This window comes from Leishmania braziliensis, assembly GCF_000002845.2.
Source record: "Leishmania braziliensis MHOM/BR/75/M2904 contig, possible fusion of chromosomes 20 and 34".
Lineage (NCBI taxonomy): Eukaryota > Euglenozoa > Kinetoplastea > Trypanosomatida > Trypanosomatidae > Leishmania > Leishmania braziliensis.
In genome coordinates this window covers 422,501-446,483 of record NC_017947.1, presented here as the reverse complement: position 1 = coordinate 446,483, position 23,983 = coordinate 422,501, and the positions used below count along the sequence as shown (strand labels likewise).

At 63.1% G+C, this 23,983-nt stretch overlaps 4 protein-coding genes and 2 pseudogenes across 6 annotated transcripts in view; all 6 read left to right on the top strand.

Moving 5' to 3' along the window:
- Nucleotides 1-541: 541 nt before the first annotated feature.
- Nucleotides 542-3,403, top strand: LBRM_20_1090 (annotated as a pseudogene). The gene has a single exon. A coding segment is annotated over exon 1 (2,862 nt).
- A 3,956-nt stretch (nt 3,404-7,359) lies between these two features.
- LBRM_20_1080 (putative amastin-like surface protein) lies at nt 7,360-7,938 on the top strand (the record flags this gene model as incomplete). The annotated part of the gene is made up of 1 exon (XM_001564344.1): nt 7,360-7,938. One exon carries the CDS (start codon nt 7,360-7,362, stop codon nt 7,936-7,938), a length of 579 nt encoding a protein of 192 aa, XP_001564394.1.
- Nucleotides 7,939-9,458: 1,520 nt separating this feature from the next.
- Nucleotides 9,459-10,037, top strand: LBRM_20_1070 (putative amastin-like surface protein; the record flags this gene model as incomplete). The annotated part of the gene is made up of 1 exon (XM_001564343.1): nt 9,459-10,037. One exon carries the CDS (start codon nt 9,459-9,461, stop codon nt 10,035-10,037), a length of 579 nt encoding a protein of 192 aa, XP_001564393.1.
- Nucleotides 10,038-13,926: 3,889 nt separating this feature from the next.
- Nucleotides 13,927-14,505, top strand: LBRM_20_1060 (putative amastin-like surface protein; the record flags this gene model as incomplete). Its single annotated transcript, XM_001564342.1, has 1 exon — nt 13,927-14,505. One exon carries the CDS (start codon nt 13,927-13,929, stop codon nt 14,503-14,505), a length of 579 nt encoding a protein of 192 aa, XP_001564392.1.
- Nucleotides 14,506-16,723: 2,218 nt separating this feature from the next.
- On the top strand, nt 16,724-17,832 carry LBRM_20_1050 (annotated as a pseudogene). The gene is given in 2 exon segments: nt 16,724-17,296; nt 17,299-17,832. Coding segments are annotated over 2 exon segments (1,107 nt in total).
- A 4,137-nt stretch (nt 17,833-21,969) lies between these two features.
- The window catches only part of LBRM_20_1040 (conserved hypothetical protein), a gene marked incomplete at both ends in the record, with an annotated part of 3,087 nt that continues 1,073 nt past the window's right edge, over nt 21,970-23,983 (top strand). Inside the window, one exon of the mRNA XM_001564340.1 lies at nt 21,970-23,983. This exon is cut by the window's right edge and continues 1,073 nt beyond it. Within this exon, the coding sequence (XP_001564390.1) occupies nt 21,970-23,983 (2,014 nt within the window).

Here is a 23,983-nt window from a genome sequence, read left to right as displayed (position 1 = left end):
GGTGGTGACCTAGCAGGGGGCTTGCATGCTGTGGTGCCACTTGACAAAACACGTTCTGTGCGGCGGAGACCTACCGCCGTGGTCGTCATTGGGCCCTCTTCTGTCCTTCCTCGGATCATTTTGATTGGATTTTATATACTCAGAGGGTCAGTGTAACAAAACGTCGAACTAAAGAAAATGTCGTGATCCGGTTGGCACAGCTGGCAGAGTTGCTGCATCCGGTGTACTCGACTTTCGCCACTCGATCCGTAGCAGGAATCACGCGAGCGTATATATATTTTCTGTTCTGCGCGTATATCGCGGGCAATGGCATCGACGTTGATGCCATCGCGCGCACAACGAATGTGCTTGACGGTGCCGCGTATTGGCGACGACGCCTTTGTCCTCTCGAACACCGCGCCCTTGAAAGGGAGCCCGCTTGGCTGTCAGTGCACTTACGGGCGCGTCTGTCTGTCTGCTCGCTCTTCTCGTGAGCACGCAGCTCTTCTGCCGGTATTCTCTTCTGGTCTGTTGTTTTGTCTTTCTCTTTGTTTCGCTTGACATGTTTTCGTCAGCGGACAAACAAGCAACGGTCCCTCCGCAGTATATTCGTCACAACCCGGAGTGGCACAGACCACCTTTCTCGAACGAACGGCAGACCACCGCCTTACCAGCTCTCGAGCAGTGTACAGGTGATAGAGCGAGTAGCGCTGGGGCAGTCGATGACAGCGCCACAGGAGGCTCCTCTTCGCAGCGATCCACTGTCTCATCGACCGATGTTGGGCGACGTGCTACGGTGGGGAATGAGCGTTGTGAGCCCGGTAAGCGCGCCTCAACATCACCATCCACACGCAGCGCGACACGTGTAAGTGCACCTCACAACGGCGCGGTGGCGTCGCCTGTGCGCACGATAGCCCTTGGCCCATCCCCCACGGTAGAGCAGCTCTCTAGCGTTCTGCATGGCCTGCCAAGTGGCATCCCTGCATTGGGTGACGCTTCTGAGGCCTCGCTGATGCGCCGTGCCGACCGTGCGTCCTTGAGGAAGCGTGCGACGGAGGATAAGGACGGACGACAAGAGCATGGTCGGAAAAAGACAAGGAGGAAGCGCAGTGGTGGCCTGGCGGGGCGACTCACGGAGTACGAGGCGCGGTACCGGATGCCGCACACCACTGAAACGTACGCTGACTACTACCAGCAGCCGGTTCGCAGCAAGAGTGTAGCGGTTGTGGTTCCTGGTGCTCCTGCGATTCGAGCGTCGGAGACTGCCTCGATGCAGGTGACGGCTGCGTTGCAGGACATGAGGATAACGGTGTCAAAGCTGCCCAAGGCGGTGGTACGAGAGTACGTGCCCGCCTCTCTTTTGCGGCCCGGTATGTTCGGGTCTTTGGCGTTCGGCGGTGATGATGCCGCAAAAATGCGGTTTGAGCAGAACCGTAGCGCCCGAGAGGCACGTCTGCGCGAGTCGAAGCAGCGCCAGCAGGAGTTGTACCGGAAGGTTCACCTGGCCGTTCACGGGCTTCGATCTGAGGACCACGCAAGCGTCGGCGTTGCTCACTCGTCGTCGTCGGCCTCTTCTTTAGAGACCGAGACGCCACAGCAGGCAAACAGGACAAGCGATTACACTAGCAATCCCGGTGAGCGAGAGAAGGAATGCTGCCGAAGCGGTCCTGTGTATCCAATTTGTGCGCCGACGTCTTCCTGCGCGGCCCTGGCGGTCAAACGCGCTGGCACCGCTCCGTACTGTGAGCCGAGTGTGCGCCAGAGCCCATCCGCCTCCTTTGCCAGCATGCCACGCCATATGGAGTACGTGGAGCACAACAAGTAAAGCAGCAGCATCAGTGTGGTGCGTCTCTCGGTGTTGAGCAGCCCCATGCACTGCGGGCTGCTCTATTGCCTGCCCCTACGACGCCGACCAGCAGAGCGGCGTGGACGCGGCGGCGCTGCACAGCACGGCGCTGGTGGACATTGTGCTGTACGATCCCGTAGCAGACGCGTGGCGTTTTCGCAGCGAGCTGTTTCACACCGCCTCGCGGTGCTGCTGGCTGTAGACGCGCGGGGATGTGCGCTGGTGGTGATGGGTATACGCGTGTGTAGCTGTGTGGTGGCGTGTGTGTGTCTCACCTCCCCTACGGAAGTGCCGCCATCGGCGTGTTGTTTGGTGTCCAGGCGTATGGGAGGTGGTTGGGGAGTGGCGGAGCTGCAGCACCTCTGCACCCACGCCGAGGCCCCTCCACACACACGCACGCTCCTCTCTGCGACGGCGGCGAGGGGAGAGAGGAGCAGCACGCGTGCGGGTACGGCTCTGCGCGCACACGCTCTCGCTTCTCGTTCTTCCCGTGCGCCGCGCCACTGTGTTGCTTCCGAGACTCTGCGGAGGAGGGCGGACGAGGGTCAGGGGCGCGGCGCCCGGTGTCGCCTGCACCCGCTCCCCCCGTGCTACGCTGATGCCGATGCGGCGTGTCTCATGCCCTCCGGCCGGCTCTTCTGCTACGTGCATGTGTGGGTGCCGGCTGATGGCACCTCCGCTCGACTTTCACGCTGCCGTCCCCCTCCCACCTTTCTCCCTCTCTACCACCCTCTCCCCTTCGCCTTGCCCCCCCCCCTCTTTCATGCCTCCCCTCTCTCACCACAAACACGCATCCACGCCCGGCAGCATGAACGACGTTGCTGTGCGAAGACTCGACTCCCTCTCGCTCTTTCCCACTCGCCCCCCATCCCTACACCATCTTCCCTGCCGTGCACCGCCGCCTCATCTCTCTCCGCGTGCTGCTGTGAGTCTGCGACAATGGAGTTGAATGTCCTCTTTGTGGTTTACGCGGTTGTTCAGTTCATCGCGTTCTTCTTGGTCGTGTTTGCTACGCCGATCGACATGTTTGTGTTAAAGCCGCAGTTTCGATCTGGCACTACTCCTGCAGTGACTTTATGGGGTTTGAAGAACGGAGGCTTCGGCAATGGATACTCTCGGAGCCTAGAGGAGTTGTGGTCGGGATGCCTGAACCGCCTGATGCGTTTCCGCACTGCACAGGCGCTCGCTATTGTCACCATCCTCCTGTACGGCTCGGCGTTCGCCCTGGGCGTCGTCATCATCTTCTGCTGCTCTTGGCTCCGCTTTGTCTGCGTGGCGCTCAACATTGTTGGTGCCATCACCCTGGGCGTTGTCTGGGGTTTGATGGTGGTGACCTACAGGACGGATGATAGCCGAGATTGCGTAAGAGAGAGTTTTCTGTCTACCTATGGTGCCGGCTTCGTTCTCTTCGTGATAGCCTGGGTGCTGGATATCCTCAACATTTTCGTCTTGCTGCTTCCGCTCCCCGTCACAGTTTTCCGTGAGCTTGACGGCACCAAAGAAAAGTCAGAGAAAACCTCGAAAGGAGAGTCGGATGAACGTAGCACTCAACACGAGGAGGATGAGGAGTATGAGTAGACGAGGGGATGGCGGCGGAAAACCTTGGCGACAGCGCGGCACCCCACGGCTAGGCGCTCGTGGAGGCGCCGGTGGAGCTGATGTCGGCGCGAAGGCGAGGGTCCGCGAGCGCTGCGGATGCTCGCCTCTGCACTACGCCTGCGCGTGTCTCTCGCTGCCGTCGTGGCCCCTTGCCCTCATGACCTTTCTCTGCATTGCTGATACTGCGTGTATGCGGTGGGGTGTGCTCGAGTGCTGTGTTCGTGGCTTCCCCCCTCGTCCGCTTTCTTTTACCCTAAGTGTCTCTCTTTGTGCCTTTCTGCGTTCTCTCTTCCTGCGTGCCGCGTTCTCTTTGTGCGGACAGCGGCCTGCGCTCTGTTGCCGTGAGCGCACGCTTGGCGGCGACAAAGCCCCCGTGTCGCCTCCCCCTCCCTCTTCCGTGACCATCCCCCGTTGCTGCCCTCTCGACGGCGCTCGGTGCCCGCTGACGCTCGCCCTGCGTGCCGTTGGCGCGATGAGAGCGCGAGCGACGAGGGAGATGCGCCGCGGTCGTCGCCGGTGTAGGTGCCGGCGAGGGAGGTGGGGAGACGTGGTGTCGCAGGGGCGGTGGAAGGTGTATGATGTTTCTCCTGCTGCACCTCCTCACCCTGAGGCGCTTCTCTCCGCCACGGCGTGGCCCTGTGCGTGCAGGCGCATGCGGCAGTCTTTTTCATGCTCTTGTTTGTGTCTTTTCTCCCCTCTCTTTTTGTTTGGCGCGCACGTGCCGCCCCGCGACCTCGCTTCCTCTGTCGCCCACCTTATGCGGCGCGGCTGTCTCGCTGGCCGCCAAGCCTCTGTCTGCCGCGTGCGGAGGGACGGCGGCGTGTGCGCACGCTGTGCCCTCGTGCCCCTTGCCCCTCCTGTGCTGCTGTTTATGCTGCGCTCCCTCGCGCCTCTGTGGTGTGACGCTGCTAGTGGCGACGGAGGGCGAGGCACGTCACCCAGGCGCGGTGCGGTGCCTGCAGCGGGCCGCGTGTGCTCTGAGGATGCATGCGTGGTGAGGCGAGCGTGGCCGTAGGGGCGTGAGGCGTTGGAGCGAGACGTCTCGCTGCCCCTGACGGACAGGCAGTGTGATGCATGCTCGAAACACGGCTGAAGTGTGTGCGGTCGATGGCGGCACGTGTGCGTGCGCCCCTCACTCTTCTTTTCTTTAATGCCTTTTCTTTCTTCCTGTTACTCCCTCCCCCGCGCGCGTCTCTGTCCTCTCAGTCTTGCTTGCTGTGTTCGTCTCGCTCAGCCCGGCAGCGTCGCCGCCGCCAGTGCCAGGGCTGCGATGTGTGTGCGCCTTCGTGCGGCGCAGGCTCTTGCCGCCCTCGTTGCGCTTCCTCCGCCTCCCCCTCCCTCGCTGTCTCTGCAGCACCGCGGAAGTGGCTGCAGACGCCCGCACACGACCGACTGAGGCGCACATGCGCCGACACTTTGCCGGTAGGAGGGGAAGAGGCCGGAGTTGGGGGACAGCTGGTGGCGGAGTCGCTCATGTCAGCACACACGCAGCTGTGGAGGAAGGGGACGACTGTGTCTTCGTTGCTCTCCTTGATTTTGTGCATTGGTTTTTCTTTTTACGTTTTCTTTGCTCATTTGTGCTTTTCTGTGCTTCAGCTCCCCTGTGCCCCTTGTTGTTCACGTGTCTGTGCGAGTGCCTGCGTGGCGTGGCGGGGGAGATGCGGAGGGGCGTGCGCGGCGTGCTGTCCCGCTCGTCGTGAGCCTCTTTCTGTCGCTTGGCTCACTCGGTCTCTGCTGCCTCGCCGTTCGCGCACCGGCAGACGAAGTGGCGAGTGCCTTTTCTCAGTGTCCCCCATCACGCTCGTGCTCGCTTCCGGCGGCCCACGTCTGCCTCTCCCCGTTTGCGCCGTCCCCCGCACGTGTGCGCGTGTGCACCTCCTCGGCGGTGCTCGCGATCCCCACGCATCTCCCACTTTCACCCCTGCGCTCTTGTCCTCCTCCTCCCTGTCCGTGCTGCGCGACCGTTCCTCTCGGGGAGCCGGTGTGCGTGCGCACACGTCTCTGCGGCCGTCTCTCGCCCGACTCGTATGCTCTTCTTCCTCCCGTGCTCGGCGCGCGCTCGTGTTGCGTGGCGGCACCCATGCGCACTGGTCATCTCTCTCTCCCCGTCACCCTCCCCTGCCTCGCCCTACTCCACCCCTCTCCTCCGCGCCTGCGCTCCGAGGCCGTATTCCCTCATCTCCTCTCTGTGCGTTGCGGCACGCCCGCTGCCCAGCGTGCCCTTTCCTGTCCGGCCGCTGCCGTTTCCTCCGTCGCGCAGCACGCAGCGCCGGCGCATTCGTGCCGGGTGGGATGGCGTGGGAGGCGACTTCTGGGGGAGACTCTCCTCAGTGCCGGAAGCGCCTCCGCGCGCGGCTGGGGCACTGAGCACGGCACGCGTCTGTGCCGCGCAGCTGTGCATACCGGACCCCCGGATGTGCCGTGTATCCTATTGGACGTTTTCCTTCTGCTCGTTGTCGCTCTGTGCTTCCCTCGTGCCCTGCCTCCACAGGCCCTGCACACGCGTTTGTGCGCGCCACGTCGCACGCTCCGTTGCCTGTTGAGCACGCCGTCACCACAGCCTTGCGCTTGCTTGTGCTGTCTTCCCCCTCCCCCTCTCTCTGTTCCCCCCGCCCTCGCTGGCGGTGCACTCTCTTGTGGTGTTGCGCCGTCGCTCCTCTGCGCCGTCTCGCTGCGCGGGTCTCGCTTCCCTTGCCGGCCTCAGGCGCTTTGCCTGCTCCTGCAGCTCTGCTGTTTGGCGCTTTCCTGGCTTGCACTGCGCGTGCGTGTGCGTAGGGCCCCACAGCAGCAGGGCAAGCACCGGGTGCCGCAGCAGCCTGGGTGAAGGGAGCAGCGACGATGAGTGGCGGGTGTGGTGGGTGGAGGAGGGGGATGGTGGGAGAGAGAGCCGGGACCGCGTGCGGCGTAACGCACGCACCCAGGCAGTGGCGTGCACGTGCGCGGAGAGGAGAAAGGGGACGGCCGAGTGGTCCTTCACATTCTGCAAGCTCCCCGGCGCGGATGAGCCATACGCCTTTCCTGTCACGTCGCTGCGTGTGGTTGGTGTCGCTCGTGGTGTTTCGTTTGTGTTACGGTCTCTCCGCTCTACGGCGTCTGCGTGTGCTGCGGGCCGCTCGCTCTCCTCTCTCTGCCTTCCTCCTCCGCTTCGTTGCGCCTGACCACTTCCTCACCGCGTGCGGCAGCTGGCCGCAGCCGCATTACACCGCGTGGTGTGCGCCTGTGCGTGGTGGCGCCTTTAGCCCTCCTCGACCAGTCGGCCTCCGTCACGGCCCCCCGCGCCTGCCTCTGCCTCCGCCTCCTTTGCGCTCTCTATACCAGGGGCGATGTGTGGGAGCGGGGCACAGTGCATGCATATATATGCCCCTGCCGGTGCGTGCCTCCCTGGGTGTGCAGCTGTGTGGTGGGGTGTGCGTCTGCGTGTGCGTGTGTCCCATCGCCTCCTCCCGAATTGCTGCCCTCTGCGTGTTGTTTGGTCTCCGGGCGTATGGGAGGTGGTTGCGGAGTGGCGGTGCTGCAGCACCCCTGCACCCACGCCGAGGCCCCTCCACACGCACACACGCTCTCGCCTCTCGCTTTTCCTGTGCGCCGCGCCACTGTGTTGCTGCCGAGACTCTGCGGAGGAGGGCGGACGACGGTCAGGGGCGCGGCGCCATGGGTCGGCTGCTCCAACGCTCCCCCCGTCCTGCGCTGCTGCCGTCCCCCTCCCACCTCTCTCCCTCTCTACCGCCTCTCCCCTTCGCCCTCCTCCCCCCCTCTTTCATGCCTCCCCCCTCTCACCACAAACACGCATCCACACGCGGCAGCATGAACGACGTTGCTGTGCGAAGACTCGACTCGCTCTCGCTCTCTCCCACGCTCTCCCCATCCCTACACCACCTCCCCTGCCGTGCACCGCCGCCTCACCTCTCTCCGCGTGCTGCTGTGAGTGATCGAAAATGGAGTGGACTATCCCGCTGTTAGTCTACGTGGTGGTTCAGTTCATCGCGTTCTTGTTGGTGCTGGTGGCGACGCCGCTGGACATGTTTCGCTTCAAACCACAGAACCCGAATTTCCCAGGCTGTTTGACGTTGTGGGGATTCACGAACTCGTGCGGCAGTGTACTTTACGACAGTACTCTGTTCGAGGTGTGGGAAGGCTGCCCCCATCACCTGAGTGGCTTCCATGCAGCTGAGGCATTCGCTATTATCTCCATCCTCGTGTACGGCGCAGCGTTCGTCTTGGGCGTTATTATGCTGTTTTGCTGCTCCATCTTACTCTGGGTATGCCTGGGGCTTAACATTCTGGGTGCCATCACCGTGTGCATTGTCTGGGCTACCATTGTGGGGACATTTTTTAACGGTGAAGGTGACATATGTCCAGACCTTCAGAGTATAAGTAACTATGGTGCTGGCTTCGGTCTCTTCTTGGCAGCCTGGGTACTGGATATCCTCAACATCTTCGTCTTGTTGCTGTCAATCTGCACTACAGTTACCACTGAAAGTGGCCAGGTGGAGCAAACGGAGGGAAAACTATAGATAGTAACGAGGAATTATTGGATGGCGTCGGCGTGACAGCCCCACTGCGAGGTCCCCGTGGGGGTGCCGGCGGAGCTGATGTCGGCGCGAAGGCGAGGGGACGCGAGCGCTGCGGATGCTCGTCTCTGCTCTGCGCCGGCGCGTGTCTCTCGCTGCCGTCGTGGCCCCTTGCTCTCATGTCCGTTCTCTGCATTGCTGATACTGCGTGTATGCGGTGGGGTGTGCTCGAGTGCTGTGTTCGTGGCTTCCCCCCTCGTCCGCTTTCTTTTACCCTAAGTGTCTCTCTTTGTGCCTTTCTGCGTTCTCTCTTCCTGCGTGCCGCGTTCTCTTTGTGCGGACAGCGGCCTGCGCTCTGTTGCCGTGAGCGCACGCTTGGCGGCGACAAAGCCCCCGTGTCGCCTCCGCACCGCGACCTTCCCCCGTTGCTGCCATTAGGCCAGCGTGCCGCGTTCGCTGACGCTCGCCCGCCGTGCCGTTGGCGCGATGAGAGCGCGAGCGACGAGGGAGATGCGCCGCGGTCGTCGCCGGTGTAGGTGCCGGCGAGGGAGGTGGGGAGACGTGGTGTCGCAGGGGCGGTGGAAGGTGTATGATGCTTCTCCTGCTGCACCTCCTCACCCTGAGGCGCTTCTCTCCGCCACGGCGTGGCCCTGTGCGTGCAGGCGCATGCGGCAGTCTTTTTCATGCTCTCCTTTGTGTCTTTCCTCCCCTCTCTTTTTGTTTGGCGCGCACGTGCCGCCCGCTCCCTCGCGCCTCTGTCGCCCACCTTATGCGGCGCGGCTGTCTCGCTGGCCCCCACCCCTCTGTCTGCCGCGTGCGGAAGTACGGCGGCGTGTGCGCACGCTGTGCCCTCGTGCCCCTGCCCCTCCTGTGCTGCTGTCTATGCTGCACTCCCTCGCGCCTCTGTGGTGTGACGCTGCTAGTGGCGACGGAGGGCGAGGCACGTCACCCAGGCGCGGTGTGGTGCCTGCAGCGGGCCGGGTGGGCTCTGAGGATGCATGCGTGGTGAGGCGAGCGTGGCCGTAGGGGCGTGAGGCGTTGGAGCGAGACGTCTCGCTGCCCCTGACGGACAGGCAAGGCGATGCATGCTCGAAACACGGCTGGGAGAGTGTGCGGTCGATCGTGATAGCGTGAGCCGCACCCTCTCCTGTGCTCCAGCCGCTCCCCACTGTCTCCGCTGGAGATTGCGGGGCGTGTGAGCGTTTCCCTAAGTCGTCTTCTCTTTAATTTGTTTTTTGTTTCCTATTACGTCCCCCGTGCCTCTTTGCCCTCAGTCTTGCTTGCTGTGTTCTGGTTGCTCAGCCCGGCAGCGTTGCCGCTGTCAGTGCCACTCCACCCGTCCTCTTTGAGGGGGCGGGTAGTCACCACAAACACGCATCCACGCCCGGCAGCATGAACGACGTTGCTGTGCGAAGACTCTACTCGCTCTCGCTCTCTCCCACGCTCTCCTCATCCCTACACCACCTCCCCTGCCGTGCACCGCCGCCTCACCTCTCTCCGCGTGCTGCTGTGAGTGATCGAAAATGGAGTGGACTATCCCGCTGTTAGTCTACGTGGTGGTTCAGTTCATCGCGTTCTTGTTGGTGCTGGTGGCGACGCCGCTGGACATGTTTCGCTTCAAACCACAGAACCCGAATTTCCCAGGCTGTTTGACGTTGTGGGGATTCACGAACTCGTGCGGCAGTGTACTTTACGACAGTACTCTGTTCGAGGTGTGGGAAGGCTGCCCCCATCACCTGAGTGGCTTCCATGCAGCTGAGGCATTCGCTATTATCTCCATCCTCGTGTACGGCGCAGCGTTCGTCTTGGGCGTTCTTATGCTGTTTTGCCGCTCCATCTTACGCTGGGTATGCCTGGGGCTTAACATTGTGGGTGCCATCACCGTGTGCATTGTCTGGGCTACCATTGTGGGGACATTTTTTAACGGTGAAGGTGACATATGTCCAGACCTTCAGAGTATAAGTAACTATGGTGCTGGCTTCGGTCTCTTCTTGGCAGCCTGGGTACTGGATATCCTCAACATCTTCGTCTTGTTGCTGTCAATCTGCACTACAGTTACCACTGAAAGTGGCCAGGTGGAGCAAACGGAGGGAAAACTATAGATAGTAACGAGGAATTATTGGATGGCGTCGGCGTGACAGCCCCACTGCGAGGTCCCCGTGGGGGTGCCGGCGGAGCTGATGTCGGCGCGAAGGCGAGGGGCCGCGAGCGCTGCGGATGCTCGCCTCTGCTCTGCGCCGGCGCATGTGTCTCGCTACGTGCGTGGGGTGGGGGTAAGCTGTAGTGCTGTGTTCGTGGCTTCCCCCCTCGTCCGCTTTCTTTTACCCTAAGTGTCTCTCTTTGTGCCTTTCTGCGTTCTCTCTTCCTGCGTGCCGCGTTCTCTTTGTGCGGACAGCGGCCTGCGCTCTGTTGCCGTGAGCGCACGCTTGGCGGCGACAAAGCCCCCGTGTCGCCTCCCCCTCCCTCTTCCGTGACCATCCCCCGTTGCTGCCCTCTCGACGGCGCTCGGTGCCCGCTGACGCTCGCCCGCCGTGCCGTTGGCGCGATGAGAGCGCGAGCGACGAGGGAGATGCGCCGCGGTCGTCGCCGGTGTAGGTGCCGGCGAGGGAGGTGGGGAGACGTGGTGTGGCGTGTGGGCAGGTTGCGCTTATGTTTCTCCTGCTGCACCTCCTCACCCTGAGGCGCTTCTCTCCGCCGTGCCGTGGCCCGATGCGTGCAGGCGCATGCGGCAGTCTTTTTCATGCTCTTGTTTGTGTCTTTCCTCCCCTCTCTTTTTGTTTGGCGCGCACGTGCCGCCCCGCGACCTCGCTTCCTCTGTCGCCCACCTTATGCGGCGCGGCTGTCTCGCTGGCCGCCAAGCCTCTGTCTGCCGCGTGCGGAGGGACGGCGGCGTGTGCGCACGCTGTGCCCTCGTGCCCCTTGCCCCTCCTGTGCTGCTGTTTATGCTGCGCTCCCTCGCGCCTCTGTGGTGTGACGCTGCTAGTGGCGACGGAGGGCGAGGCACGTCACCCAGGCGCGGTGCGGTGCCTGCAGCGGGCCGCGTGTGCTCTGAGGATGCATGCGTGGTGAGGCGAGCGTGGCCGTAGGGGCGTGAGGCGTTGGAGCGAGACGTCTCGCTGCCCCTGACGGACAGGCAGTGTGATGCATGCTCGAAACACGGCTGGAGTGTGTGCGGTCGATGGCGGCACGTGTGCGTGCGCCCCTCACTTTTCTTTAATGCTTTTCCTTTCTTCCTGTTACTCCCTCCCCCGCGCGCGTCTCTGTCCTCTCAGTCTTGCTTGCTGTGTTCGTCTCGCTCAGCCCGGCAGCGTCGCCGCCGCCAGTGCCAGGGCTGCGATGTGTGTGCGCCTTCGTGCGGCGCAGGCTCTTGCCGCCCTCGTTGCGCTTCCTCCGCCTCCCCCTCCCTCGCTGTCTCTGCAGCACCGCGGAAGTGGCTGCAGACGCCCGCACACGACCGACTGAGGCGCACATGCGCCGACACTTTGCCGGTAGGAGGGGAAGAGGCCGGAGTTGGGGGACAGCTGGTGGCGGAGTCGCTCATGTCAGCACACACGCAGCTGTGGAGGAAGGGGACGACTGTGTCTTCGTTGCTCTCCTTGATTTTGTGCATTGATTTTTCTTACGTTTTCTTTGCTCATTTGTGCTTTTCTGTGCTTCAGCTCCCCTGTGCCCCTTGTTGTTCACGTGTCTGTGCGAGTGCCTGCGTGGCGTGGCGGGGGAGATGCGGAGGGGCGTGCGCGGCGTGCTGTCCCGCTCGTCGTGAGCCTCTTTCTGTCGCTTGGCTCACTCGGTCTCTGCTGCCTCGCCGTTCGCGCACCGGCAGACGAAGTGGCGAGTGCCTTTTCTCAGTGTCCCCCATCACGCTCGTGCTCGCTTCCGGCGGCCCACGTCTGCCTCTCCCCGTTTGCGCCGTCCCCCGCACGTGTGCGCGTGTGCACCTCCTCGGCGGTGCTCGCGATCCCCACGCATCTCCCACTTTCACCCCTGCGCTCTTGTCCTCCTCCTCCCTGTCCGTGCTGCGCGACTGTTCCTCTCGGGGAGCCGGTGCGCGTGCGCACACGTCTCTGCGGACGTCTCTCGCCCGACTCGTATGCTCTTCTTCCTCCCGTGCTCGGCGCGCGCTCGTGTTGCGTGGCGACACCCATGTGCACTGGTCATCTCTCTCTCCCCGTCACCCTCCCCTGCCTCGCCCTACTCCACCCCTGTCCTCCGCGCCTGCGCTCGGAGGCCGTATTCCCTCATCTCCTCTCTGTGCGTTGCGGCACGCCCGCTGCCCAGCGTGCCCTTTCCTGTCCGGCCGCTGCCGTTTCCTCCGTCGCGCAGCACGCAGCGCCGGCGCATTCGTGCCGGGTGGGATAGCGTGGGAGGCGACTTCTGGGGGAGACTATCCTCAGTGCCGGAAGCGCCTCCGCGCGCGGCTGGGGCACTGAGCACGGCACGCGTCTGTGCCGCGCAGCTGTGCATACCGGACCCCCGGATGTGCCGTGTATCCTATTGGACGTTTTCCTTCTGCTCGTTGTCGCTCTGTGCTTCCCTCGTGCCCTGCCTCCACAGGCCCTGCACACGCGTTTGTGCGCGCCACGTCGCACGCTCCGTTGCCTGTTGAGCACGCCGTCACCACAGCCTTGCGCTTGCTTGTGCTGTCTTCCCCCTCCCCCTTTCTTGCCCCCCTCGCTGGCGGTGCACTCTCTTGTGGTGTTGCGCCGTCGCTCCTCTGCGCCGTCTCGCTGCGCGGGTCTCGCTTCCCTTGCCGGCCTCAGGCGCTTTGCCTGCTCCTGCAGCTCTGCTGTTTGGCGCTTTCCTGGCTTGCACTGCGCGTGCGTGTGCGTAGGGCCCCACAGCAGCAGGGCAAGCACCGGGTGCCGCAGCAGCCTGGGTGAAGGGAGCAGCGGCGATGAGTGGCGGGTGTGGTGGGTGGAGGAGGGGGATGGTGGGAGAGAGAGCCGGGACCGCGTGCGGCGTAACGCACGCACCCAGGCAGTGGCGTGCACGTGCGCGGAGAGGAGAAAGGGGACGGCCGAGTGGTCCTTCACATTCTGCAAGCTCCCCGGCGCGGATGAGCCATACGCCTTTCCTGTCACGTCGCTGCGTGTGGTTGGTGTCGCTCGTGGTGTTTCGTTTGTGTTACGGTCTCTCCGCTCTACGGCGTCTGCGTGTGCTGCGGGCCGCTCGCTCTCCTCTCTCTGCCTTCCTCCACCGCTTCGTTGCGCCTGACCACTTCCTCACCGCGTGCGGCAGCTGGCCGCAGCCGCATTACACCGCGTGGTGTGCGCCTGTGCGTGGTGGCGCCTTTAGCCCTCCTCGACCAGTCGGCCTCCGTCACGGCCCCCCGCGCCTGCCTCTGCCTCCGCCTCCTTTGCGCTCTCTATACCAGGGGCGATGTGTGGGAGCGGGGCACAGTGCATGCATATATATGCCCCTGCCGGTGCGTGCCTCCCTGGGTGTGCAGCTGTGTGGTGGGGTGTGCGTCTGCGTGTGCGTGTGTCCCATCGCCTCCTCCCGAATTGCTGCCCTCTGCGTGTTGTTTGGTCTCCGGGCGTATGGGAGGTGGTTGCGGAGTGGCGGTGCTGCAGCACCCCTGCACCCACGCCGAGGCCCCTCCACACGCACACACGCTCTCGCCTCTCGCTTTTCCTGTGCGCCGCGCCACTGTGTTGCTGCCGAGACTCTGCGGAGGAGGGCGGACGACGGTCAGGGGCGCGGCGCCATGGGTCGGCTGCTCCAACGCTCCCCCCGTCCTGCGCTGCTGCCGTCCCCCTCCCACCTCTCTCCCTCTCTACCGCCTCTCCCCTTCGCCCTCCTCCCCCCCTCTTTCATGCCTCCCCCCTCTCACCACAAACACGCATCCACACGCGGCAGCATGAACGACGTTGCTGTGCGAAGACTCGACTCGCTCTCGCTCTCTCCCACGCTCTCCCCATCCCTACACCACCTCCCCTGCCGTGCACCGCCGCCTCACCTCTCTCCGCGTGCTGCTGTGAGTGATCGAAAATGGAGTGGACTATCCCGCTGTTAGTCTACGTGGTGGTTCAGTTCATCGCGTTCTTGTTGGTGCTGGTGGCGACGCCGCTGGACATGTTTCGCTTCAAACCACAGAACCCGAATTTCCCAGGCTGTTTGACGTTGTGGGGATTCACGAACTCGTGCGGCAGTGTACTTTACGACAGTACTCTGTTCGAGGTGTGGGAAGGCTGCCCCCATCACCTGAGTGGCTTCCATGCAGCTGAGGCATTCGCTATTATCTCCATCCTCGTGTACGGCGCAGCGTTCGTCTTGGGCGTTCTTATGCTGTTTTGCCGCTCCATCTTACGCTGGGTATGCCTGGGGCTTAACATTGTGGGTGCCATCACCGTGTGCATTGTCTGGGCTACCATTGTGGGGACATTTTTTAACGGTGAAGGTGACATATGTCCAGACCTTCAGAGTATAAGTAACTATGGTGCTGGCTTCGGTCTCTTCTTGGCAGCCTGGGTACTGGATATCCTCAACATCTTCGTCTTGTTGCTGTCAATCTGCACTACAGTTACCACTGAAAGTGGCCAGGTGGAGCAAACGGAGGGAAAACTATAGATAGTAACGAGGAATTATTGGATGGCGTCGGCGTGACAGCCCCACTGCGAGGTCCCCGTGGGGGTGCCGGCGGAGCTGATGTCGGCGCGAAGGCGAGGGGACGCGAGCGCTGCGGATGCTCGTCTCTGCTCTGCGCCGGCGCGTGTCTCTCGCTGCCGTCGTGGCCCCTTGCTCTCATGTCCGTTCTCTGCATTGCTGATACTGCGTGTATGCGGTGGGGTGTGCTCGAGTGCTGTGTTCGTGGCTTCCCCCCTCGTCCGCTTTCTTTTACCCTAAGTGTCTCTCTTTGTGCCTTTCTGCGTTCTCTCTTCCTGCGTGCCGCGTTCTCTTTGTGCGGACAGCGGCCTGCGCTCTGTTGCCGTGAGCGCACGCTTGGCGGCGACACAGCCCCCGTGTCGCCTCCCCACCGTGACCATCCCCCGTTGCTGCCCTCTCGACGGCGCTCGGTGCCCGCTGACGCTCGCCCTGCGTGCCGTTGGCGCGATGAGAGCGCGAGCGACGAGGGAGATGGCGCCGCGGTCGTTGCTGGCCTAGTTAACAGCGAGGGAGGGGGAGGAGACGTGGTGTCGCAGGGGCGGTGAAAGGTGTATGATGCTTCTCCTGCTGCACCTCCTCACCCTGATGCGCTTCTCTCCGCCGTGCCGCGGCCCGATGCGTGCAGGCGCATGCGGCAGTCTTTTTCATGCTCTTGTTTGTGTCTTTCCTCCCCCTCTCTTTTTGTTTGGCGCGCACGTGCCGCCCCGCGACCTCGCTTCCTCTGTCGCCCACCTTATGCGGCGCGGCTGTCCCGCTGGCCCCCACCCCTCTGTCTGCCGCGTGCGGAAGTACGGCGGCGTGTGCGCACGCTGTGCCCTCGTGCCCCCTGCCCCTCCTGTGCTGCTGTTTATGCTGCGCTCCCTCGCGCCTCTGTGGTGTGACGCTGCTAGTGGCGACGGAGGGCGAGGCACGTCACCCAGGCGCGGTGCGGTGCCTGCAGCGGGCCGGGTGGGCTCTGAGGATGCATGCGTGGTGAGGCGAGCGTGGCCGTAGGGGCGTGAGGCGTTGGAGCGAGACGTCTCGCTGCCCCTGACGGACAGGCAGTGTGATGCATGCTCGAAACACGGCTGGAGTGTGTGCGGTCGATCGTGATAGCGTGAGCCGCACCCTGTCCTGTGCTCCAGCCGCTCCCCACTGTCTCCGCTGGAGATGGCGGGGCGTGTGAGCGTTTCCCTAAGTCGTCTTCTCTTTAATTTTTTTTTTGTTTCCTATTACGTCCCCCGTGCCTCTTTGCCCTCAGTCTTGCTTGCTGTGTTCTGGTTGCTCAGCCCGGCAGCGTTGCCGCTGTCAGTGCCACTCCACCCGTCCTCTTTGAGGGGGCGGGTAGGGGGAACGCCGAGCGTATTACAGCGGCCATTACCGGGCTGCGATGTGTGCGCGCCTTCTGCCGTGCCTGTGCATGCCTGGATGTGTGCACATGTGTATGCATGTGTGTGCGTGCATTTGGGCGGCGCAGGCTCTTGCTGCCCTCATTCCTCTTTCTCTGGCCTTCCTCCCTCTCTGTCTCTGCGGCAGCGCTGAAGTGGACGCAGGCGCCCGCACACGAACGCCCGAGGCGCACATGTTTCGTCAGGGGCATACATGCTCGTGGATTGGCGCGGCGCAAATGCTGAGAGGTATCGCCTGCACCTGTGTGTGCGCGCACGCGGCACGGGTGGTGCTGCCGCCGCCCCCTCTGGTGCGGCAGCGTCCGCCTTGCGTGAGGGCTGTGTGTCTTCTGAGTGCAGGCCTTGGGTCTGCGGCTCGGCGCGGCCTGGACACTATCGGCGAGAGTTGCGGGACTGCATGGGGGAGGCGCTGGGTGGTGTGGGCCCCACGCAGCCGGCCAACGTTGTGGAAGACCGTCCTGTGGCGCTTGGCCGCCTCGTCGCGAGGATGTGGAAGGCAGTGTGCCGGTTAAGAGTGTTTCTGGGTGGCAGGGTGGGCGACGCCGTTGTGCTCCGTTGTAGCGGTGCTGCGCCGCCGCTCTTGGTGGGTGTTGGGATGCGGGTGACGGTGAGCCTGGAGAAAAACCCTGCGAGCGGAGGTGCGGCTGTGCTGTCGGCCATGTGCATGAGGGGGACCGTCGCCAGGGCGAACGGCGAAGCCACCTGCGCGCTTCTCAGGGACGACGGCGAGGTGGAGCTATCTGTGACGCCTGAGCGCATTGTGGCGCTGGGGCGGCGGAGGAAGCTGCTCTACCATGCGAGGTGCTGGAGGTGACCCACGTCTTCACGACGAACGTGCGCGCCTACCGGTGGGAGCAGCGGGGTCCTTAGCACCAGACAGACATCGAGACGCTCCCCAAGGCGGCGCAGTCGTCGGGGTGCGGGGGTGCGCTCGCGGCGGGCGGCGGGGCCTTCGTCGTGGGATGCAAGGACGGGGAGGCGGTCGTGCGCAGGGTGCTAACAGAGATGCTGCCGGCGCCTCCCCGCACCGTCGCCTCTACAGGCAGCGCTGGCAGCGGCGCGAGTGTGCTGTGGCGCAGCGCCGTGCTGAAGGAGGGCGTGCCGCACGTGTGCGTCGACGTCCGCGCCACGGAGGACACGCTGCGCAGGGTTGCCAGGGCGCTGAGCGTGGGCAGCGTGGAGGTGTGCGGCGACCTGCTGGACTTTGTGGAGGAGGCGTGCCGGATGGCCCGCGCTACGTGTGGGGGGGAGACGCCGCTGGTCGTGCTGCGGCTGCGCGAGGGCCGCAGCATGCAGCGGGTGCACAGGGACGTGGCCGCGCTGGCGTTCGACCGCCGTGTGTGCCATGTCGTGGTGGAGGTGCCCACTGAGGCCTCCTGCTCCGACTTGGCTGTCCTTGCCGCGGTTTGTTGTTTTGCACATTCCACCCTTCTCCCGCGAGCAGGCATTCGGGTACATGGGGCACATACTGGATGCGCTTGACCTGCTGTGCTTTGTGGAGACTGTGGGAATGGACGGCAAGGACTGCGGCTACCTGTACGCTGGGGTGCACCAGCGCGGGGTGGACGTGGTCGAGCACACAAGTCTGAGGCTGGTGGGAGCGAACCACGGACTAGTGGCGGCACTGGGGCCTCCTGGCTCGTCCACCGGCGCGGCGCTTTCACCGATGGCGTTGCTGTTGTTCGCCGATGGCGTGCATGATGGTTCTGTTGGGGGGATGTCGGCGCTGTCGAATCCAGGTCTGCAGGAGTTTGTGCTGTGCGACGCAGTGCTGGGCGCGTGGGCCGGCGCAGCTGTGCGGCCTCTGCCAGTGTACCTGTACAGCCAGCCGCCGGGTGAGCACGGGTCTCTGTTAGCGTACTTCTTGGGCGGCCGCGGGGACAGGCGAGTGGGGAAGGAGTAGAGACAGATCCTCGTGAGCTGTAGCGACACCTCGGCCACTGCAGGTGCGACTGGAGGAGAGTAGCGGGAAGGAGGAGGCGCACCCACACCCTGTGGGGGATGTGTGCATGCGGACCCACTGATCTGTGCCCGTGGCGGTGAGGGCGCGCTGCGCACAGCGAATGCCGGAGACTGACGCCCGCTCGCTGCCCTCCCTCTCCCTCCTGCCCTTCTTCCCATGTCAGCCAAGGAGCCCAGGAGTCCCTGCGGGGGAAGAGCCGCAGGGTGTGTGTGTGTGTGTGCACGCCGCACGCGTGACTCCGCTGATCTCGCTCTCTCGCGTCCCTCGTGCGCCCTGGGGGGACCCTTCCAGATTGGAGAGCACTGCCTGTGGCTGTGGTCTTCGCGGCGCAAAGGGGCACCGTTTCCGTCGAGATGCGGTGGGCAAACGCCGGTGCGCCCGCTGTGCGCTGCCCTCGCCTGTGTGACCTGGCCTCACGCTCGCAAGGGTCAGGTGGATGTGGCGTGCATTCATCGCCTCGAGGACGCACCCCCCAGGCACGTGTGAACGAGCACGTATTCTGCCGCCGCTGAGGGACTTCATGGCGAAGCAGCCCACGCACGGCGGAGAGGGATGGCGGGTTGTCCTCCGGAGGGCTTCCTCCACGCCCAGCCCCCTGAATGCCGGCCAGCTGTCGCAGCGCAACGGATACAACCTGGGCCCGCTTGTGATCGGGCTGCGCGGGGCCGACACTCCTGGAACAATGTGTGGTTCCGGGCGACGTGACCGCATCCTGGCGGAGCGTGGGCCATGCCCGGATTCGCACAATCGACCAGTGCACCCTGCGCTCGCGATGGTCTACGGCACTGGGCTTTTGCAGGCGCGACGGGATGCGACGAAGGCGCGGCCACAGTGAGGTAGTCTTGAGCAGGGCCATCTCCTCCCACCATCCTCGGATACAGTGCTCTCGTGGGCTTACCAGCGGCAGTGTATGTCCCTGCGACGCGCAGGCGATGGGCTTCATGACCCTGGCGCTTGATCGCGGGTCTGAGCAGCCAACGGTTCCAGGAGAGCAAGTAGCGGCCGAAGAGCAGGTAGTCGGGGGGCCCTCATCCACGTAGCCACAGCAAGAGGGGAGTTATGGGGACCCGCAAAGCCGGCAGCGGCCAGATGGAATGCGAGCATTCCTGCGCACCTCGTCTCACCGCCGAAGCCAGTGGGTGCAGCGTCGCAGCCTCTGTCAACAATGCCGGCTACTCACCGGCACGTGGGATCCTTTGAGGCGCCCGGGGACGGCGCTCCTGCCCACCCACTGCATTAACTTGTGTCGGGCAAGGGATGCGTGTATTCGGGACCCAGCGGATGCTCTGCGGCAGCTACACCAGTCCCCCTGCGAACTCTCATTGGCGATGGTGTCGGAGAGCGCTGGGCGCCTTGGGGCTGCTATATCATTCTGCTGGGTAGCCGGCACTGACTAGCAGCGGCTTTGCTGAGCAGCAGCTCTGCGTACTAGCAGCCTGTGTTTTTTTATTCATGAAAACCCGCTAGCCGACGCTGAACGGTGTACCGCTGCACGGCCGTCATTCTATCTCGTGGACGGCGCTTGGTGAGCCCATCGCGTCGTAGGCTGCGATGCAGCTGTGGCTGGCACGTCATCTAGGAACCGTTTTGCTGGCGTGCCTTCTCTGTAGCGAACGGGGAGTGGGCCGAAACCTGTGGGGACGACACCCTACCAACGCTGCACCATAGCAGCTGTGTAGCGACTCGGCGATACTGCGGCTATGTGTGTGTGTGCGTGTATGTGCGGCGCTGCAGCCGGAGCGAAGACGCAGGATGGAGGGCCTGGGGGAGCTGTTGCGCACGCGCCCGGCAGGCTTGCCCGCCTCACAAAGCCCACACGACGATGGAGAAAGATGCGGCAGCACTTCAGTGGGCAGACATCGCAGAGTGCTGCGACTCCCGCAGTTGTGTGGTTGGCTCCTGCCTCTCCGTGGTGGGAGAGAGACAGGGCCAGATCCGGAAGCGTTTCCGCTTGTGGCCACGGGAGTTGAGCCAGTGCGTCGCCGCGAAGCGATGCGAGGCGACCGTTCAGCTGGGCTGCTCACCACGTTGGAGCGCTCTGTGCGACGCTGGGTGGAGTAGCAGAGCTAAAAATGTTGCCTTTCCTGACGCCCGCGGCTGCTGGGCCAAAGGCGCTCTCCGTCCTCTGCGCCACTAACCGGATGACTGATGAGCTGTGCCAATGCGGTGATGTGTGAGCTCTGAGGTAGTGGAAGCGGTGACAGCACCACTGGCTGGCTCCCACTCTCCCCCTACGCTGCGCGACCTGCTGCTGGTGGGAATGTGAATGGGTCGATGAGCAATGCGCAGCTTGCAGGCACGCGTCGCGCCGTGGAGGTGGCAGTGGTATGTGCGATTCAGGCGACAGGGCTGGTTCAACGTTACTCTCAACCAAGACGAAACTGAAGCCGCCCGTCAGGTGTACGTTTGCAGGGGGCCGCTTACGACTGCAGGGCCAACACCGTCATCCTTGGAGAACATACTGCCGGGGAATTGCTCGCGGTATCAACTTGAAGCCTGACAGTGCAGCCGCTTGAGTGTCTGTTGCGGTGGCCGCGGCTCACGGCCCGCGTCACGATGACGCCGGTTCGCTAATTTTGGTTGCTGCTCAAAGGAGCAGGGCAGGCATTCTCCTATCGGTGGCGCTTTTTTGCGGCATGGCGCACCGCTGGCCGCACTGCCGGCGCCTGGCTGGGTGGGCTGGGCAAATCGTCTAGGTGGGCCATAATGAGGGCCCCACGGCGCGCATCACGCCGATGACGACAAGCGGCGCGACATAAAACGTGTGGGGAGCCGCGTGCGTGAGCTGGGCAACAGGGCAAGACACCACTACGGGGAGCGTGTTGGGAACACGGCCCCGCCGACGGCGTAGCTGCGGCAGGGCACCGAGCGGTACGCCGCGCATTTCAGACCCTTGTTTTGCTCTTATCTGTTGGGGTCGCGCTTCACCCTCATGCTGATGGCACTTCTTCCCTCGCTGCTTTCCACAAGGGATACTCCCACACTCATGCTGTCAAGGCAGAGCACCATGGCTGCATGGCTCACCTATCATGCGTGGTCCGGTGTGCCCAGCGCGAAGGGACATGACTAGCGCGACACGGGGTGATGAGACAGGGAGCTGGGCAGACAGGTGGTACCCCACACTCGCCTGTACGCGGGTACAGTGCATACGCGTGTCTTTGGCCATGGAGGGGAGACGTTCTCCGTTCCTGTCAGCATCGCCTCGGTCTAAGCAGCACGATCGCACACACACACGCCCACCAGCACTCGGGTGAATTGAACCGAATCTGCTGACTCCCTATAGTGGCCTCGGTGTAACCTTCACTCTTCCTACTTTCATGTTTCTACTCCCCTTGTCCTTTCCCCCTCTCTCACAGTGGCGAAGGAGCGGGGGTATGCATACAGACGCACGCCTGGCGTACACACAGATCCCCACAGACGTGCTCTTCCGCAATCCAGGCCTTGTTTGCTCAAGGTGTCTGCCGAAATCATTTGCTAAGTTTCTCGCCTCGCAGTGGTTTTTGCTAGGCAGGCGCCTTCTTGCCCTTCTCAGTCTTTCTATCATTCCATTGTGCAGGTTCCACTACCAGACTTTGCCTAGGTGCCGTCCTCTCGCGTGGTCAAGGAGAAAGCCGATAGAGAGAGAGAGCAGGAAGGGTTTTCGGCACACAGTGACGCGCAGCTTTTACACCTCTTCACTGGGGAAGCGAGATAGGGGCAACAGCGCCGTGTGCGAAGCAGCTGAGTGAGAGGAAGGAGTGCAGCAGTAATACGCTGTCGCACACACATAGCGTGGACGCGCTGCCTCGTACCAACTCGCTCTCGCTCTCCACCCATACACCTCGCACTTCTATACAGTCAGTGTCAGCGTGTGGGTGGGTGCGTATCATTGTGGTTGCCGTTTTGGCTTGTGTCCGTCTCCTCTGCAAAGCCCGCCTGCCTTTGCGCATTGTTCGCTCCTTCTATTCTTTCGGCTGGCGTGTGCCCGTTTTTTTACCTCTCGATGTGCTGACGATTGCGAGTCCTCTCCATTCTCCTCACGTTCTTTTCTTTCCTTATCGGCGAAAGAAGGAAAGCCGATCAGCGCTGCACACACAGATGAAGGGGAATCAAAGTAGGTCGGGTAGCTGCACAGCGTCCTCGTCGAATGTGGCAAAGTCATCAGATGGTGGGACGGCGTTGGCGCAGGCACTGCGCGAGGTGGTGCATCATGGTCGCACTTTTTTCAGGGCGCAGTACCTGTATGTGCGCCGTCGCGTGACGGTTATCGGCAAGTTTATTCACATTACAGTGCGCTCCCTTTACTTCCCTGATGAGTTCTCCTTTTATCTCGACACTGTTGTACGATTCTTGTTCAGCGTGTACTACATCCCTTTCCTTGCGATGGTCTTCGCGCTGACGCACGCGGCGATCGAGCGGATTGTCTGGGTACTTGTGATCCCGGTGACGCAGGAGATGGAGCGGCGTCCATTCAGCACTTCGCGCGTGTCAACGCTCGTGTACGGGCTTGGCTCCATCGCATCCCACATGACACCGTTTGCCACCCTGGCAGTAACAGTCGCCACCGCTGGGCACAAGGTCATGAATTGTGTTGCGGAGGCCATGGTAGACGCCTACACAACGCAGCGTGACATGGACTATCCTCTCCTCCGTGCTCGCCTGCGCTTCACCGTGAAGAAAAAGTCACGAGTGGTCATCTGCGGAGTCGTCTCGGCGAGTATTGCCGTCGCGTGGGTGCTTCTCTGCCACACAAACGCCTTTGTGGAATGGTCCGGCCGCGAGCCGTGGGCCACTGCGGCCGCGTGGACGGTGTTTGTGATACAAATCTGCTTTGTGCTGACGACAATGCTGCGGGAGGTGCCGCTGGAAAATAAGGCGCTGAAGGGCCGTCGTATCTTTGGGCTCCGTGACCGGCGATGCCACCAAGAGCCGACGCAGCTCCGCAACGACATGGAGGTGCTGCCCGCAGCGGATTCACAACCGCTTCTGCAGCCGGTAGAGAGCACCTCCTTGTCTCAAGGTAGCAGCATGTCAGTGAGTTCTCCGCTGCTGGTACGCCGTAGCGCTGGCAGCGGCAGTAGGTGGACCGCCAGTGGAGGGGGCGGAGACTCGCCACCACACCACTCTCCCTCTGACGCCAACTCCCTCGCCACAGCGCAGGCGTCGACGCCCGCCATGGTGGAGAACGTGCCCAACCTCCTTGGTCCCTCAGCCTCCCAAGTATTCGTCACGTACGTCGAGGACGACTGGTGGCGCCACCACATCCACACCATGCGCTACATTGGCTTCTTTATGGTTGTTTTTTTCACCATTGGCTTTGCAGTGGCACGCGGCCCGGTGTTTGGCCTCACGTCCGGTGTGATGATCTTAACCTCCCTCAACGCTCCGCACCTGTTCGGGCACATGGCCCTGTCGACCTCGGCCGCAGTGACGCGCACTCTGCGCTCGTACACGTGGCTACTGCGCCACCCGGATGCGCTGCTGCCCATTCTCATGATAGCGACGCCGTACCAGCTGCTGCTGATCAGTGCGTTTCGTTGTTTTCGCCAACATCCGCTGCTGTGCTTGATGCTGGTGTGGGTGAACATGCTGCTGGCCGCGCGCGCTATCGACCTCGCGCGGGAGTTCGACGTGACGGTGAATGGGTCGGTGCTGTGGAAGTACGCCGACTCTGGCGTGTCTCTCCCGCCAGCGCTGGCGAGCGTTCTCGAGGACGTGCACGAGAAGCAGTACCACCGCCCCGACGTGGTGAGCTTAGACATGCTGATCGACATTCGCCACATGACAATTTTGTACGCTGGCGGGGCTAAGGTGCACCTCAAGCGTCAGGCTGTGACTCCGCCGGGGACACTGCGGCGCTACGTGTGTGAGTACCACTTCTACGCCTACACTCTGCCGCGTCTTCTGTCGCTGCAGAGCGCCGGAAACTTTAGTGGCTCGAAGTTTCGCACAACGCGGGTGGTGCTGCGCTTCATCTCCATGACGCTGCTGCTGCTCTACGCGCTGCTTGTGTCAGGGCTCATTTTACAGGCGGCGTTCCCGCAGCTGCGTCCGCTCCCGGTGCGGGTGACGGCGGCGGCAGACAACAGTCACCTCACTTTTGACCACATTG